A 15,854-nucleotide genomic window follows, 5' to 3' on the forward strand; every position below is an offset into this window, starting at 1 on the left:
GTATGTTTATTGTGGCACTATTCACAATAGCAAAGACTTGGAATCAACCCAAATGTCCATCAGTGACAGACTGGATTAAGAAAATGTGGCACATATACACCATGGAATACTATGCAGCCATAAAAAAGGATGAGTTTGTGTCCTTTGTAGGGACGTGGATGCAGCTGGAAACCATCATTCTGCGCAAACTATCGCACGAACAGAAAACCAAACACTGCATGTTCTCACTCATAGGTGGGAATTGAACAATGAGATCACTTGGACACAGGAAGGGGAACATCACACACCGGGGCCTATTGTGGGGAGGGGGGAGGGATAACATCGGGAGAGATAACTAATATAAATGACGAGTTAATGGGTGCAGCACACCAACATGGCACATGTATAGATATGTAACAAACCTGCACGTTGTGCACATGTACCCTAGAACTTAAAGTATAATAAAAAATAAAAGTAAAAAAATAATAAAATCAAAAAATAAAATTAAAAAAGAAAAAGAAATTACCCAGTCTGTGGTATTCTGTTACAGTAACAGAAAACTGTCTTTACTAAAGACAGTAGTAAATCTTTGTGACCTTGGGTAAGGCAATGATTTCTTAGCTACGACTACACAAGTGACAAAAAAGACACCATTAAGAAAGTTAAAAGACAACCCACAGAATGAAAGAATATTTGCAAATTATATATCTGACAAGGAACTTGTATCTAAACTATTAAGAACTCTTGCAACTCAGCAATAAAAAGACAATTATCAAACTTAAAAATGGGCAAAGGACTTGAATAGACATTTCCCCAACAAAGAAACAAATGAACCAAAAGTGCATGAAAAAATGTTCAACATCATTAGTAGGAAAATGAAATGAAAATAAAAACAAGATATTCCTTCATACTAGGATGGCTAAACTCAAAAGGAGAGACAATAACAAGTGTTTTTAAGGATGTGAAGAAATTAGAACACTCATACACTGCTGGTGGGAATGTAAAATGGGGCAGTCACTTTGGAAAAGTTTGGCAGTTCCTCAGCAGTTAAACACAGAGTTACCATATAACCCAGAAACTCCACTTCTTTTTTTTTTTGAGACGGAGTCTCACTCTGTCACCCAGGCTGGAGTGCAGTGGCCGGATCTCAGCTCACTGCAAGCTCCGCCTCCCGGGTTTACGCCATTCTCCCGCCTCAGCCTCCCGAGTAGCTGGGACTACAGGCGCCCGCTACCTCGCCCGGCTAGTTTTTTGTCTTTTTTTAGTAGAGACGGGGTTTCACCGTGTTAGCCAGGATGGTCTCGATCTCCTGACCTCGTGATCCGCCCGTCTCGACCTCCCAAAGTGCTGGGATTACAGGCTTGAGCCACCGCGCCCGGCCCAGAAACTCCACTTCTATGTACCCAAGAGAAATGTCCACACAAAAATTTCTACACAAATTGTCACAGCAGTATTCAAATAGCTAAAAGGTGCAAACCTAATGCCCATCACCTGATGAATGAATAAATAAGATGTGGCAAATCTATACAATGAAATGTTACGCAGCAATAAAAAGAAATGAACTACTGACACATGCTTTGGCATGGGTGAACCTTGATAACATTAAGCTAAGTAAAAGAAGTCAGTCACAAAAGGCCACATATCATATGATTCCATTTATATGAAATGTCCAGTAAAGGCAAATTCTTAGAGACATAAAGCAGACTAGTGGTTGCAGGCAGAAAGAACAGCCAGTGCAAAAATCTTAAGGCTTCAATCAAAACAGACTTTTATGTTCATTTCTTGATGGTGGTCTACATGGCTGATGTTGGATCTTCAAAATGAATTAAGAATTCATAGCAAAGGAAAGGTTCTTCAAAAGTCAGTTCAATAGTAAGTTATGGATTTAGAGCTGACTTTCTTTAAACCACTCAGTCAAAGCCAAGATAAAGGGTTATTATTATTTTTTTTTTCTTAAAATCTCCAGGGAAGAAGAATCCCGTCACTCTTGGAAAATCAATCCAGTGTACTATATAAATCTATCTTCTTATACTTCAGAACCACATTTCCAACTATCTGCTATACATTTCTACTTGCATGCCTTATAGATAACACACACACAACATGTACAGAGCCAGGTTTATTACACAGTGGACAATTGTTACTCTTTGGCTGAACATTCTACTTTCTTTTGGCAATAGCAACCTGATTTCCTTCTGCAGAATTACCTTTTCCCCTCAAAATAGTTTTGAGAAGAGCATTAATAAAGTCCCTGTCTGCCTCTAATCAAAAGAGTAAAAATGAAGGGATGGGAGGAAGGAGAGCCAATGCTTCCTCCCTAGAGAGTGGATGATAAGCAATAAAACCTAAAGACTAAAGATAGCTGGCATTCACTCACCCTAGCAGCAATGCCCTGGCTAGCTGACTGCCACTCTGACTCTTCTTAGCCTGGCTCTTCAGTCTTCCCTTTCAACCTAGGGGTCCCTCCTCTCCCTACTAATAGTTTAATAAATTTCCTTCTTGCTTAAGCTAGACAAAGTCCCTTTCCACTGCTTTGGAATCCAGGAACCAGAAGTTCCTCACATTACTTTTCCATGTCTGCTGTCTTAGTTAATGTCATCATCAACCTCAGTCAGGCTTGAAATCAAGGTTAGCAAAGCCTCTCTCATCCCCTCATTTATTAATCATCCAGTGATAAAAATTCTGCTGCTTCAGGGCCTCTTTCACATTACCATTCCTTTCATCCCAACTTTCTGGAACTCTCTCTCTCACTAGGTTAATTATTCATTCATGAAACAAAGTTTCTAAAGCACAGATGAGATTGTCTCTCTACTGAAACAACTCTGGGGCCCCTCCACAAGGCTGGCATTATAGGCCTCTCATAATCTGTCTACCTTTTTTTCCAATCTTAAAGCTACTTTCAGCTACTTCCCTAAAATTTCAGGTCATTTCAACAATAACCTGAAGTAGAGGTAAAAACCTGTTAAAATTTTGATCTTGTGTGAGCCTGGGATTTGCTTCAAAATAATATGAGGAGAAGAAAAATATGCAAAGGGGTAGAGAATGGGGATAGGGCAGAATTGGTCATGGGTTAATGGTAGCTGAGTCTCCATTATATGCAGGTTCAGTGCACTATTTTATCCACCCTGTGTTATATTCAAAATTCTCTACATTTAAATCATTTTAAATGTCTTTGCTTATTTGAGAGAGGAGTCCATAGGTAGTATTTCAATCCTGAAGACAATAGAGAAATACATATTCAAATCCTTTTTTTTTTTTTGAGGCAGAGTTTCGCCCAACCTCAGGTGATCCGCCCACCTTGGCCTCCCAAAGTGCTGGGATTACAGGCGTGAGCCACTGCGCCCGGCCTCAATTTTTTTTAAAATTCTTTTTAATGTAAAACAATAGAATGAGGAATCCAAAAAAGAATGAAGATTACTGGACTGACATAACAAAGACAGGAAGAAAACAAACAGAATGTATAATTATCAGTATAAAAGACGGCATAAGTAAAATCTAATGTAGCAATTATTACAAAAAAAGGAGTCAGATTCCCCTATTAAAAGGTAAAAACTCTATAGTTAAAAGACAAAAGCTATATTAGACAATGTACTTTTAAAAAAGGGTATACCCAGACAAACCCAAATATCTCCTTTGAGCAATAAAATCTCATCTTCAGAAAGAGATAACATGCATACCTGAAATGATTCCCACTTAGAATCTCAAGACCTTCTGTTAAGGCACAGTGCAGGCTAGTCTGGGCTCCCTGCTGAGGAGTCTTGATGAAAAAGGAGAAAAGCCACCACATCCATCTCATGAAAGATGAGTGCCGAACCAGTTCAGATTGGACTGTGCCAGGGTGTACAGAATACGTCGTAACGCCAGAGCCTGGTTGGGGGTGTCAAGAAGAGAGAGGAAGACAGGACTTGATTTTGCATAATGGCCCCAAACAGAAAAGGATGTAAATAAACATGTGACTTTCACATATGGACTCTTTTGCCCATGGTGACATCAGAAGTATTGCTCACAGTAATTTATACTTCCATCTCACAGATTTAAGAAGGCTGTAGAGTAGACAGTGCTAAGGACCTCCGTGTATTTGTGACTGGAAACTCCCCTGTCAGGAATCAGCAAAGCCAAGACTCATCCTCTCAGCAGCACTTAACATTGTTGACCACCCCCTTCTTTTTTTTCCCCTTCTTTTTTAGATATGGGGTCTCCCTATGTTGACCAGTCTAGTCTTGAACTCCTGGCCTCAAACAATCTTCCCACCTTGGCTTCCCCAAGTATTAGGATCACAGGCATAAGCCACCATGCCCACCCCATCCCCTTCTTTTTTTTGAGACAGTCTCGCTCTGTTGCCCAGGCTGGAGTGCAGTGGCACGATCTTAGCTCTGCAACCTCTGCCTTCCAGTTTCGAGTGATTCTCCTGCCTCAGCCTCCCGAGTAGCTGGGACTACAGGCGTGCACCACCATGCCAGGCTAATTTTTGTATTTTTAGTGGAGGCAGGATTTCATCATGTTGGCCAGGCTGGTCTCAAACTCCTGACTTTAAGTGATCTGCCCACTTCGGCCTCCCAAAATGCTGGGATTACAGGTGCCCATCTCCTTCTTCAAGTCTTCTTTTTCATTGGCTTCCATAAGCCTACACCACTTCTGGTTTTCCTAACCTTTCTGGCTGCTCTGTCTCAGTTTTTTGGACCTGTTCATCATCTTCTATGCAAACATTAAATGTTGGAGTTCTTGCAGCTCACCAGACTCACTCTCCATAATTCTACGATGCTCACATTTTGTCCACAGTTCAAACTGCTACTCTGAACTGCAGACATACTGGGAGTCAACACAATGTGGTGGTTATGGGCATGGACTTCGTAGACAGACTGCCCAGTTTCAAATCCTGGCTCCACTCATTAGCTATTGGGCAAGTTCCCTTTTGTGACTCATTTCTTCATCTCTAAAATGGGAATAATCATAATACCTACACCTTACAGGGTTGTTCTAGGATTAAATGAGTTCGTATATGTTAAAGATCTTAGAAGAGTGTCTGATGCAGCTGGGTGTGGTGGCTCACGCCTATAAGCCTAGCATTTTGGGAGGCCAAGGCAGGTGTATTGCCTGAGCTCAGGAGTTATAGACCAGCCTGGGCAACACAGTGAAACCCCGTCTCTACTAAAATACAAAAAATTAGCCGGGCATGGTGGCGTGCACCTGTAATCCCAGCTACTCGGGGAGCTGAGGCAGGAGAATGACTTGAACCGAGGAGGCAGAGGTTGCAGTGAGCCGAGGTCATGCCATTGCCCCTCCAGCCTGGGCGACAGAGCGAGACTCCGTCGCCAAAAAAAAAAAAAAAAAAAAAAGTGCCTGATGCATGGTAAGTGCTAAATGACATGCTATTTCAGGCCCCCAATCCTTTATTGAAAATGCTGGGGCCAGACATACTTCAATTTTTTTCTGATTGTAGAAAGGTAATATAAAATGTATACATACACTGCCTATTATCTAATCTCCCTAGTACAGGAAATGTTTTGCTGCCAAATGAGTTTTGGTGTAAAGCTTATGAAGAAACAGAATTTTTCGGGTCTTGGTGGGCTGACAGCTGCAGACACAGCCCTGTGGACGTGCACTATTCCCAACTGCCTACTCGACATCTCCCTAGATGACCCATAGTAATGCAGACTCAGAGGTCCCAGATTTCTACTTTTAAAGCCAAACCCGGTTCTTGCAGTGTTCCTGACACGCCCAGTCAGGCAAAAGGGTTCTTGATGAATGCTCGCCTAAAGCATGCATCTCCAGTCAACAAGCTCTCCCATCCCAAATATCTCTCAGAAGTTTCTACTACCCTCCATCTCCACCACCTAGTCCAAACTACCCTCATTTCTCGCCTCTGCTGATGAAATCAACGGCTGCAACCCCTCTTGCCCCCATTTTGAAAAGGCTTTAATTTTAAAGGTTTCCCATTGCTCTTAGAATAAACATGAAAATCCTTACCGTGGCCTCTAAGGGTTTGGCCTCTACCTATCTCACCAGTCTCAGCTCAGATCTTTATTACTCTGGCTTTCTACAACCTACCGATGGTAACCTTCACTGTTTCTTCACTGTTACATTCTGTTCCTTCTGCCTGGAACGTTTCTCAGCCTCCACAGTCTTTTTTTTTTTTTCAGATGGAGTTTCACTCTTGTTGCCCAGGCTGGAGTGCAATGGCGCGATCTCGGCTCACCGCAACCTCCGCCTCTCAGGTTCAAGAGATTCCCCTGCCTCAGCCTCCTGAGCTGGGACTACAGGCATGCGCCACCATGCCTGGCTAATTTTGTATTTTTAGTAGAGACGGGGTTCTCCATGTTGGTCAGGCTGCTCTTGAACTCCTGACCTCAGGTGATCTGCCCACCTCAGCCTCCCAAAATGCTGGGATTACAAGTGTGAGCCACCGCGTCTGGTGTCTGGCCCCCCCCTTTTTTTTTTTTGAGACAGAGTTTTACTCTTGCTGCCCAGGCTGGAGTGCAGTGGTGTGATCTTGGCTCACTGCAAACTCTGTCCCAGGTTCAGGCGATTCTCCTGCCTCAGCCTCTCCAGTAGCTAGGATTATGGGTGCCTGCCACCACACCCGGCTAATCTTTGTATTTTTAGTAGAGACGGGGGTTTCACCAAGTTGGCCAGGCTCGTCTCGAACTCCTGAGCTCAGGTGATCCACCTGCCTCGGCCTCCCAAAGTGCTAGGATTACAGGCATGAACCACCACGCCCGGCCTCAGCCTCCACATTCTATCAGTACCTCTAATCCCTTTAATTTCTAATCACCCTTTGGGGCTCAGCATGCAACTCACTTCTTCAGAAAAGTCTTCCCTGAACCCTCAGACTGAATAAGGTCCCCCCCAGGCCCCCACTAAAATCCATTATAAGTCCTGGTACTTCTCTTTTATAACATTTATCACAATTATAATTAAACAGCCACAATAAAAAGGAAACAATCCAGATGTTGTTAAAGAAATGCATAAATACACTAAGGCACATCTATACTATGAAATACAACACAGCCAATACAATGAATGGGGTCAATCCATATGTACTAAATGGAAAGATCTCCAAGATACTGTGTTGGAGTTTCAGTTCCTTGTGCATGATACATACATATGTAAATGCATAGGATAATTATTGGAAAGGGGCATACAAGCTGTTGATAATGGTCACGTGAAGGGAGAAGAGCAGGGGGAAGAGGGGAATAAATGAAGGGGGTTTTTCACCTTTAATTCTACATACTTCCATATGCTTTGAACCTTTTTTTTTTTTTTTTTTTTGGTAGAGATGAGGTCTCACTATTTTGCCCAGGCTGATCTTGAACTCCTGGCCTCAAGTAATCCTCCGGTTTTGGCCTCCTAAAGTGCCTGAGATTAAAGGTGTGAGCCACTGTGCCTGGCCTTATTTGAACTTTTTACAATGAGAATTATTCATGCATTACTAGGCTGATTCTACATTTAACAGTTTGTATAAAGACTTGCTAATTGTCTTTCTCCCCCGTTAGATGTAAACCAAACCAAGGAAGAGACTATACCTATCTTGTTCACCAACTCATCCCCTGTCCCCTAACCCAGTGCATGGAACAGCGTGGGCACTGAATACATGTCTGCTGAATGGCTGAATGAATGAATCTTCTGTCAAATCGGGTTCTTTTACTGCACCATAAAGATTTTCCACTGAATCCTCACAACGATCAGAGTTACCTCATTCACATATTGTGAATTCTCACCACTGGACCCATCTTTACACCTCCAGGTCACTGAGGCTCCCTGATCAACTCTTTGGATAGTTTTCGCCATCCAGTTACCCTCATATATCATAAACTGATAAAAGATGTCATGCCCTGGGCACAGACTGGGCATAAGGACTGAGCTAACCACCAGCTTCCTTCTCATCTCACAGATGTTCATTTGGTAGGATGATCCTGTTCCAACTATAGGGCAACTGTGCCTGATTCCTTGAGCCTGTATTCTGCCTGCCTCAATTCCTAGCACAGTTCACCCTCGATTTCCCTTCTCTTTATTAGAAATCCAGAGTAGACAGTGCTAAGGACCTCTGTGTATTTGTTACTGGAAACTCCCCTTCTCAAGCATGTATTTCCCTCTTATTTGACCCTTTGCAAGGAAGACCCTCCTCCTCCATATTTCCAGTACCTGTTTTAGTCTACTGCCTTTATCTAGTGCCAGTTCAGGTCCTTCCCTCCTACTCAGTCTCACTATGAGTAAAAAACTTGACTTGTTTATGAAGCCTGGATTAATTGCGACAATAAACTGTGAAGTAGTCCCATTTACATCATTTACATATGAAGAAGGAAGTCCTAAAAGTTAAGTAATGGCCAGGTGTGGTGGCTCACACCTGTAATCCCAGCACTTTGGGAGGCTGAGGTGGGTGGATCACCTGAGGTCAGGAGTTCAAGACTAGCCTGACCAACATGGTGAAACCCTGTCTCTACTAAAAATACAAAGATTAGCCAGGCGTGGTGGCATGCACCTATAGTCTCAGCTACTCAGGAGGCTGAGGCAGGAGAATCGCTTGAACCTGGGAGGCAGAGGTTGGCAGTGAGCCGAGATTGCGCCATTGCACTCCAGCATGGGTGACAGAGCAAGACTCCGTCTCAAAAAAAAAAAAGGCCAGGCGTGGTGGCTCATGCCTATAATCCCAGCACTTTCGGAGACCGAGGCAAGCCGACCACGAGGTCAGGAGATCGAGATTATCCTGGCTAACACAGCGAAACCCCATCTCTACTAAAAATACAAAAAGATAGCCAGGCGTGGTGGCGGGAGCCTGTAGTCCCAGCTGCTTGGGAGGCTGAGGCAGGAGAATGGTGTGAGCCTGGGAGGCAGAGTTTGCAGTAAGCCGAGATCACTCCATTGCACTCCAGCCCGGGTGACAGAGCAAGACACCGTCTCAAAAAAAAAAAAAAAGTTAAGTAACTTGCTATAGATCACACAGCTAATAAGTGGTAAAGCCAGGTCTTCAGACTCAAACTCAGAGTCTCACTGTCCCAGCTAGCCACCTCTAATATTCAGTTGTAGACTACTTACTAAAACTATACCCAATTATAGCCACAGAAGCAGGTCCTCTCCAAGTGATGGGCTCTGGAAACAGTTTCCGTTCCTGTGGGTTTTACCTGCCTCTCTCTGACCCATGTCTCCACATTCATTTCCTCCAGGCCCACCTTTTAGCCTCCGGGCCAGTTCCTGGGTGAATAGGATGTTGGCTAGCTTGCTGTGACAGTAGGCCAGGCCTGCATTGTAGAATTTCTCGCCCTGTAGGTTATGGAAGTGGATCCTTCCCAGGTGATGTGCGAGGGAAGACACATTTACTATTCTTGATGGGGCTGATTCCTTTAGTTTCTCTAGCAGCAGATGGGTCAGGAGGAAGTGACCTGTTGAGAAATACTAGAATTAATGAAGTTCAGGGCCATGTGGGAATGACAGGAGTTGTGGTAAGCAGGCCTCAGCTATGGGAGGCAGATAATTCAGAAATAAGATCTTTCCCTCCAACTTTTCATTATCAACTAGAAAACAAGTTCAATGAAGGTTTAGGGAAACTACAACAGCCAAAGACATGAGGCATCCTTATATGAGCGAGATAGGTCTAGACTATGTGAATATGAAATCCCAGTTCATTCCTACTTTGTTTAATCTCATTCTTAAGAGCTGGTCGGCTGGGTGCAGTGGCTCACGCCTGCAATCTCAGCACCTAAGGAGGCTGAGGCAGGAAGGTGCCTGAGGCAAGGAGTTTAAGACCAGCCTGGGCAACATAGCAAGACCCTGTCTCTACAAAAAAAGAGCAGATGACCTATACCTGATGCTGGCCACAAGGATCACTACTAAGAAAGCAAGACAGTACCCTAAACCAATTAGGCTGTTAAAAAATGCACCAAGGCAAACTGAATCTAAATCACAGATTAAAAAGTGGGCAGAACCTGGAGCAGCCCTCAGGTATTCCTCAGCTGTCAGGTAGGTTTAGTCACACTACGAGAAGGCTCAGTCTGACCCCTAAGTTTCCCAAAGAGAATTTTGGTTCTCTCTAGCTTTGTGATAAGGCCAGATTTCTTACCCAAGTGGTTGACTCCTATGTGCATCTCAAAGCCATCTGCTGTCTTCGAGTAGGGACACATCATCACTCCTGCATTGTTGATCAAAATGTGGAGGTGCTTTTCCTCTGCAGGGACAAGACAATGGCGCGTGGAAGTGGTTAGCCAAAGCTACTACATCTTAGAAAGCTGCCTCACGCTCAGGCTTTGAAAGTGAGGATGCAGGACTTCAATCTTCCCTCCATTTTCCCTTCATACTTATTTTCTATTGTTTTTCATTTTAAGACTAGTTGAATCCCACCTGCTTTTACTATGGGGCAAAATTCCATTTTATACTACCAAATGACCTTCCCGATCTTTGTAGTTCAGGAGCTACTTACTCACTGCTTTTGGGAATTGTTTCATCCACCTCTCCCAATAAAAAGACTTCCCAAGCTGAATGGAAAGATTCCAAAGCAAGAGATAAATGAATGTTCTCTATGTACCTCTGCCCTGGTATTCAGGTCCCCAAAGAAATAAATACTGGCTTCACCTCTTTATTGCATCTTCCAATTCTCTCTCATGGTTCATTTCCTCATATGGTTTGTAATTTATGAGTTCACATCAGTGAAAGTTTTTTCCTTGGAGGCCTAGATCCCTGGGCTATGAGGGGATATGCCTATAGAGTGCTCTTGGATTTGCTTTTGATGACACATTACAGGTTTTTATGTTAATTTCCCATAGATTATTACACACACACACACACACACAAATCAGACCCATAAATATCCTCATATCATTTGCTGGTATGAATTCAGACCCCACAGATGATGCCAGCTTGGGGTTCTAATATTTTGCCGATGACTCTTTATCCGTCTATGTCCTAAAGAGATGTCATGTCCCTGAGCCGGTGGCCAGGGTTTTTATTAGCCTCTATACTATGGACCAGATGGCCCTTTGTGAATCTCAACCTTGTGTAGAACCTCAAATACAGCTCCAGCTCTCAAAAGCCTGTATAGGTATTTAGACCTCAGACCCTAAAAAGCCCATACTGAATGCTGAGACTCCCATGAGATTTCTGGCTTCAGCTCTTGCTCACTGCTATGACGTTTTGAATTCCTTTTCTGTTTCTGCCTCTGGAAGATAGCCCTTTGACATAAATCGTGTCCCAGTGACTATGAGTTCAGCTACAAAAGTTTTTGGCTATATTTTATCCACTATTTCTATGAGGGAGAGGGACCTTTTCCTTTTAGTTAAATCTGCCATGTTGATCTCAAGACCCACAACATAGTCTCTCTAGTTCTACACTTACCGGCTAAGAAGCCCTTAGCAAAAGCTCGAATAGACTTAGTATCAGACAGGTCCAGTTTCCGCACCAACACCTGCTGGTTCCCTGTCGTGGTCTGGATCTCTTTGGCCACCAACTCCCCCTTTTCCACATCCCGGCAAGCTAAATATACTCGAGCTCCTGTCAGCCAACATATGAAAGAGAAACAGTCAGCTCTGTTTTTGAGCTGGCATTATAAATCTGATGTTATTTCCAATATTTTCTTAAAACACACATTTTTACCCTTTCTTCACAACAGAGGTATCTAATTAGCAAATAGGTAAAGAAAAATAAATTAATAATATTCATTAATGATCCATTATATGTAGAGCATAGTACTAGTTTCAGATCAGCAAATCAGTGGAACTCTTAGGTATTCTTGAATTCCAAAACTGGGAAGAAACAATGAGAATGAATCATCATTACTGTGAGGGGTAAAACAGCAGTAATAGGAGGGAATTGAAAGTAGGTGAACTTGCCTCTCTGAGCCAGCTCTTTGGCTGTCTCCTTCCCGATACCTGTATTAGCTCCAGTGACCACAACTACTTTCCCAGGAAGCTGAACAGTTGATGTACACACCCCACTGGACAGCATTTTCCTGCAGACAGAGAAGGAGAGCTCATCAATTCTTCATTCTCCTGTCTCAGCCAGTAGGTTCCTGCAACTCCCTGTGTCTTCTGGCTGAGGTTTGCTTTAGTTCTTTCCACTGTTGTCCTTTTAAAGGTTTAAGGAAACTTGGAGGAAAGATGACAAAAGTTTTCTGCTTTTGCTCAAAGACAAAAGTGATTCTATTACAAGGGCAAAGCTTACAGCTGTTCCCTGCAGCACAAGAACTGGATGAATATCTGATTAGCCAGGCACCTTGGTCTGAGCTCTCCCTAAGGCACTTGTGACTTAGAAAATCACAAGATTCAGCCCAGATGAAGAAATAACTAGTTTCTGTAGGTCAATCTGTCCACAACTGGCATTTTATGGCCTTGAGAAATGGCTAATCCAATAAAAAAGTTAAAACTATGAAAGCTTGTGACTCTGGTACAAAATAAACAAGAAAAAAAAAAAAAACACCCACACATGCACACACACACACTTAAAGAGAAGATTATGTACGTACAAAGGGGAGTTGGGATTCAAGTCTTGCTTTGTCTAATCAGAGTCCTTGTTTCTTTTTTTTTTTTTTTGAGACAGAGTTTTGCTCTTGTTGCCCAGGCTGGGCAATGGCATGATCTTGGCTCACTGCAACCTCCACTTCCCAAGTTCAAGCGATTCTCATGCCTCACCCCCACTCCCCGGCCCCCAGGCGCCACTACATCCAGCTAATTTTTGTATTTTTAGTAGAGACGGGGTTTCACCACGCTGGTCAGGCTGGTCTCGAACTTCTGACCTCAGGTGATCCGCCTGCCTCGGCCTCCCAAAGTGCTGAGCCCGGCCTAGAGTCCTTGCTTCTAAGCACTATACTATACCGCCTTTTCCAAATGAATAAATGCACAAACATGGATTGGCGGTTCTCAGACTGGCCTATTCTCTTCTTGGCAATGTTGCGACTCTGGTTAAAACAATCTGTTGACCAAGAGATGCATTCTTAAAGGGCATTTTGGAGGCCGAGGCGGGCAGATCACGAGGTCAGGAGATCGAGACCATCCTGGCTAACACGGTGAAACCCAGTCTCTACTAAAAAAAAAAAGTACAAAAAAATTAGCTGGGCGTGGCAGCATGCGCCTGTAGTCCCAGCTGCTGGGGAGGCTGAGGCACGAGAATGGCTTGAACCCGGGAGGAGCAGCTTGCAGTGAGCCAAGACCGCGCCACTGCACTCCAGCCTGGGTGACAGAGCAAGACTCCATCTCAAAAACAAAGAGCATCTCAGCCTTTTTCATTGAACTTGGAATTGCAAGGTACATACTCTTAGCCACTGAAGTTACCTGCTTAGTGCAAAATGCCACAGGAAGGCAGATTAATTCATGGTCTCCACAATCCATCACCTCTCTCCTCAGAGAACAAGCCTCCAGGCTGTTTCCCACATCCCCTTACTGTAGTTCCAGGAGTGACAACTTAGTAGGACCTGTACTTAGCTCTTTCTTCTCCTTAACCAGCAGGAATGAAAGAGACAACTATAAAAGTCCGGCTCTGGCCCGATTCCTATAACCCTGCTGAGTTGGGAATACAGCTCCTGGAGTATAATGTTTTTTTGTTTTTTTGTTTTTTTTCAGAAAAATCCCACTGGGGTATGAGCACTATTTTCAATTCTGGTTCAACTTTTCATTGAGATTCTATATGGATAAGAGGATCTTGTAGTGAAAAAAAGATAAAAAGCAGTGATTTCATCTGCGTGTGAGCAACCATGTGTGCCTAGAGGTGGGAGAACTGAGTGTTCAGAAGGGAGAAAATATGTAACTGGAAGAGGGACGCCAGAGAGGGAAGAGAAAATAAAAATAAAAGAAGGAAAGTAGGTGACCGTGGTAAGAAATGACTGTGATCTGGCCTGGCTTCAAGTTCCACTGGGACGAAGACCGCCCCACCTGGGGAAGGAGTGTGTCTATTCAGTAACTGGTCCGTCACCACTGGTGACTTACTTAGAACCAATAAGCAGGCTGCCGGTATTACAGCCCGCTGCTGATTCACTGCGGCACTTGGCCAGCCTTGGGCTGACTGATCTATCACCTGGTCAATACCTTTCCACCATTCTCCCAGCCCTCACCGCCGCAGTACCCTAGCTCCTAACTCAGATCCCCCGTGCTCCTACTCGCAAGGCAGGATAAGAGCTCATAACCAAACCCTCTTCCTTTTCACTTTTCTCCTTTACAAAATCCGCCCACAGAACGAGCGATTCTAACAGCAACGAGAGAGCAAGGATGGGCCGCAGATGTTAACGATTGCTATCAGTTTCAGAGGGCGAAATGTGGAATCGCTACTTTGTACCTCGAAGGCTGGTTCAAGGCGTGGGAATTAAGGGGAAAACAGCGTGGGGCCATATCCCATTGAAGGGTCCGAAACTCGAGAGTTTGAGGTAGCCTTACCCTCGGGATTCCCTGGAGCCAGAATCAGGGGGTGCTTAGACAAAAGAAAAACGGGCCAGGGAAAAGCAGGGTGCCCCGGAGTGCCGCCCCTTTTCACCGCCTGGGCTCTCGGGTCTCCTCCTGGCATCCAGGACAGCTGGACCTCGCCAAAACCCACCGAACTCTGGGCCCCGCCATCTTGGAGCCCCCCCAGGGGCGTTTTCCAAGAAAGCTTTGGTGGGGATTTTATGTTTCCCTGCCGCCCCCAACAAGAATTCGCGAGAAGGCAATACATTTGCACAGACCTGATTTGGGGCGCAGCCATATACAGAAGGAAGGGCAGAAGGAGGAGCAACAGCAGGAGCAGGAGCTCAACCATCTCTGCCGGCTGCAGCGGCACCAGAACAGGATGCCCCAGCGGCGCTCGCCGACTGTGGTTTCTCTTTCTAGACACGCCCCAATTCAAATTGCGACAGCCCGAGGAGCAGACCTTCTGGGAAATGTAGTCCAGAGCTCCGCAGCCTCAGGCGGGCTACGGGGGAGCTCTGCGGCCGATGCTGGCAGAAGTTGAATTATACATCGCTAATCCCCAACCATCTAGGGCCTAGGGCCTGTGGGATCATTCACCCAGCTCTCCCTTGTGGCCACCCGCGGTGTTTGTGAAATCTCTGCAGTCCTCTATCTCCCCAGACCCAAATCCAGTCCCTGGTTCGGTTTTCCCCAATCCTGGTTAGGCAGTTACCGCACTGTTTCTCCTGGAGATCAGATGTGGACGTCTGGGAAATGAAAGGCGGATTAGACAGGAGAGGAGTGACGCGGATCCTGACAGTTGGGAAGGTGGGAGAATGTAAACCCTTCCTCCTCGAGGATTCCTTTTTCCAGTAGAGAGGAAGCAATAAGTCCTTGAAGACATTCCCAGGAGAATCACTTTATTGTGTCTTCATTGGCACAGTTGTTTTTGCCAACTCGTGAAAGTAATTAATCCTGTCTTGAATTAAGGCTATGAATATGTTCTCTGTGAATAAATAGGTTCCCTGTTCAACTGTTTCTTTCATCTGAGGCCTATTTCCTCGGGGTGAATGTGGAGGGTGTTTTAACCAATCAATATCTGTCTGGGATTCCTTAATTGTACCCAGTAATATTTTCTGGTCCTTTTGCATTATTTCCATTTGGTGAAAAGACACATGTTCCAATGAACTAATATATTTTATAGCAAATTGGAGAGAAGAGGGTTTCTTTCACAATACTAATTCTTACCAATTTAACATTTGATTATCTAGCAATCATCACATTTTGTCACACATTCTCATTATTGTGTTACCTAATATTTGTATTGGGTTTTATAACTTTATAAACGCCTTTCATTTGTCCTTATTCATTCATTCTTGCAATTGACAAACATTTATGGCATTCCTATAGTGTACTAGGCACTGTGCTGAGGTCCAGCAGGGAGCCAGGAACACATAATCTCTGCCTGCCCAGAGTTCATGGACTGTCAGGGCAGACCTTAAATAGGTGATCACTATATATAAATCGTGGTGAGGGTTA

General features: G+C 44.2%; 1 protein-coding gene across 3 annotated transcripts in view; it reads right to left on the bottom strand.

Moving 5' to 3' along the window:
- RDH11 (retinol dehydrogenase 11) overlaps nucleotides 1-15,135 on the bottom strand; it is a 21,647-nt gene extending 6,512 nt beyond the window's left edge. Inside the window, exons 1-6 of one of the 3 annotated variants that reach the window (XM_017878603.1) lie at nucleotides 14,612-14,989; nucleotides 11,835-11,914; nucleotides 11,302-11,457; nucleotides 10,034-10,138; nucleotides 9,147-9,356; nucleotides 3,657-3,846 (exon numbers count right to left, since the gene is read on the bottom strand). In XM_017878603.1, the coding sequence (XP_017734092.1) occupies nucleotides 3,657-3,846; nucleotides 9,147-9,356; nucleotides 10,034-10,138; nucleotides 11,302-11,457; nucleotides 11,835-11,914; nucleotides 14,612-14,685 (815 nt within the window). In that variant the 5' untranslated portion in view covers nucleotides 14,686-14,989. Of the gene's footprint in view, nucleotides 1-3,656; nucleotides 3,847-9,146; nucleotides 9,357-10,033; nucleotides 10,139-11,301; nucleotides 11,458-11,795; nucleotides 11,915-14,611; nucleotides 14,990-15,048 lie in introns of those variants that run through there. The other 2 variants (XM_017878602.1, XM_017878604.1) reach the window with 2 other exon arrangements.
- Nucleotides 15,136-15,854: the final 719 nt, after the last annotated feature.

This window comes from Rhinopithecus bieti, unplaced genomic scaffold, assembly GCF_001698545.2.
Source record: "Rhinopithecus bieti isolate Rb0 unplaced genomic scaffold, ASM169854v2 scaffold_11252, whole genome shotgun sequence".
Taxonomy (NCBI): Eukaryota; Metazoa; Chordata; class Mammalia; order Primates; family Cercopithecidae; genus Rhinopithecus; species Rhinopithecus bieti.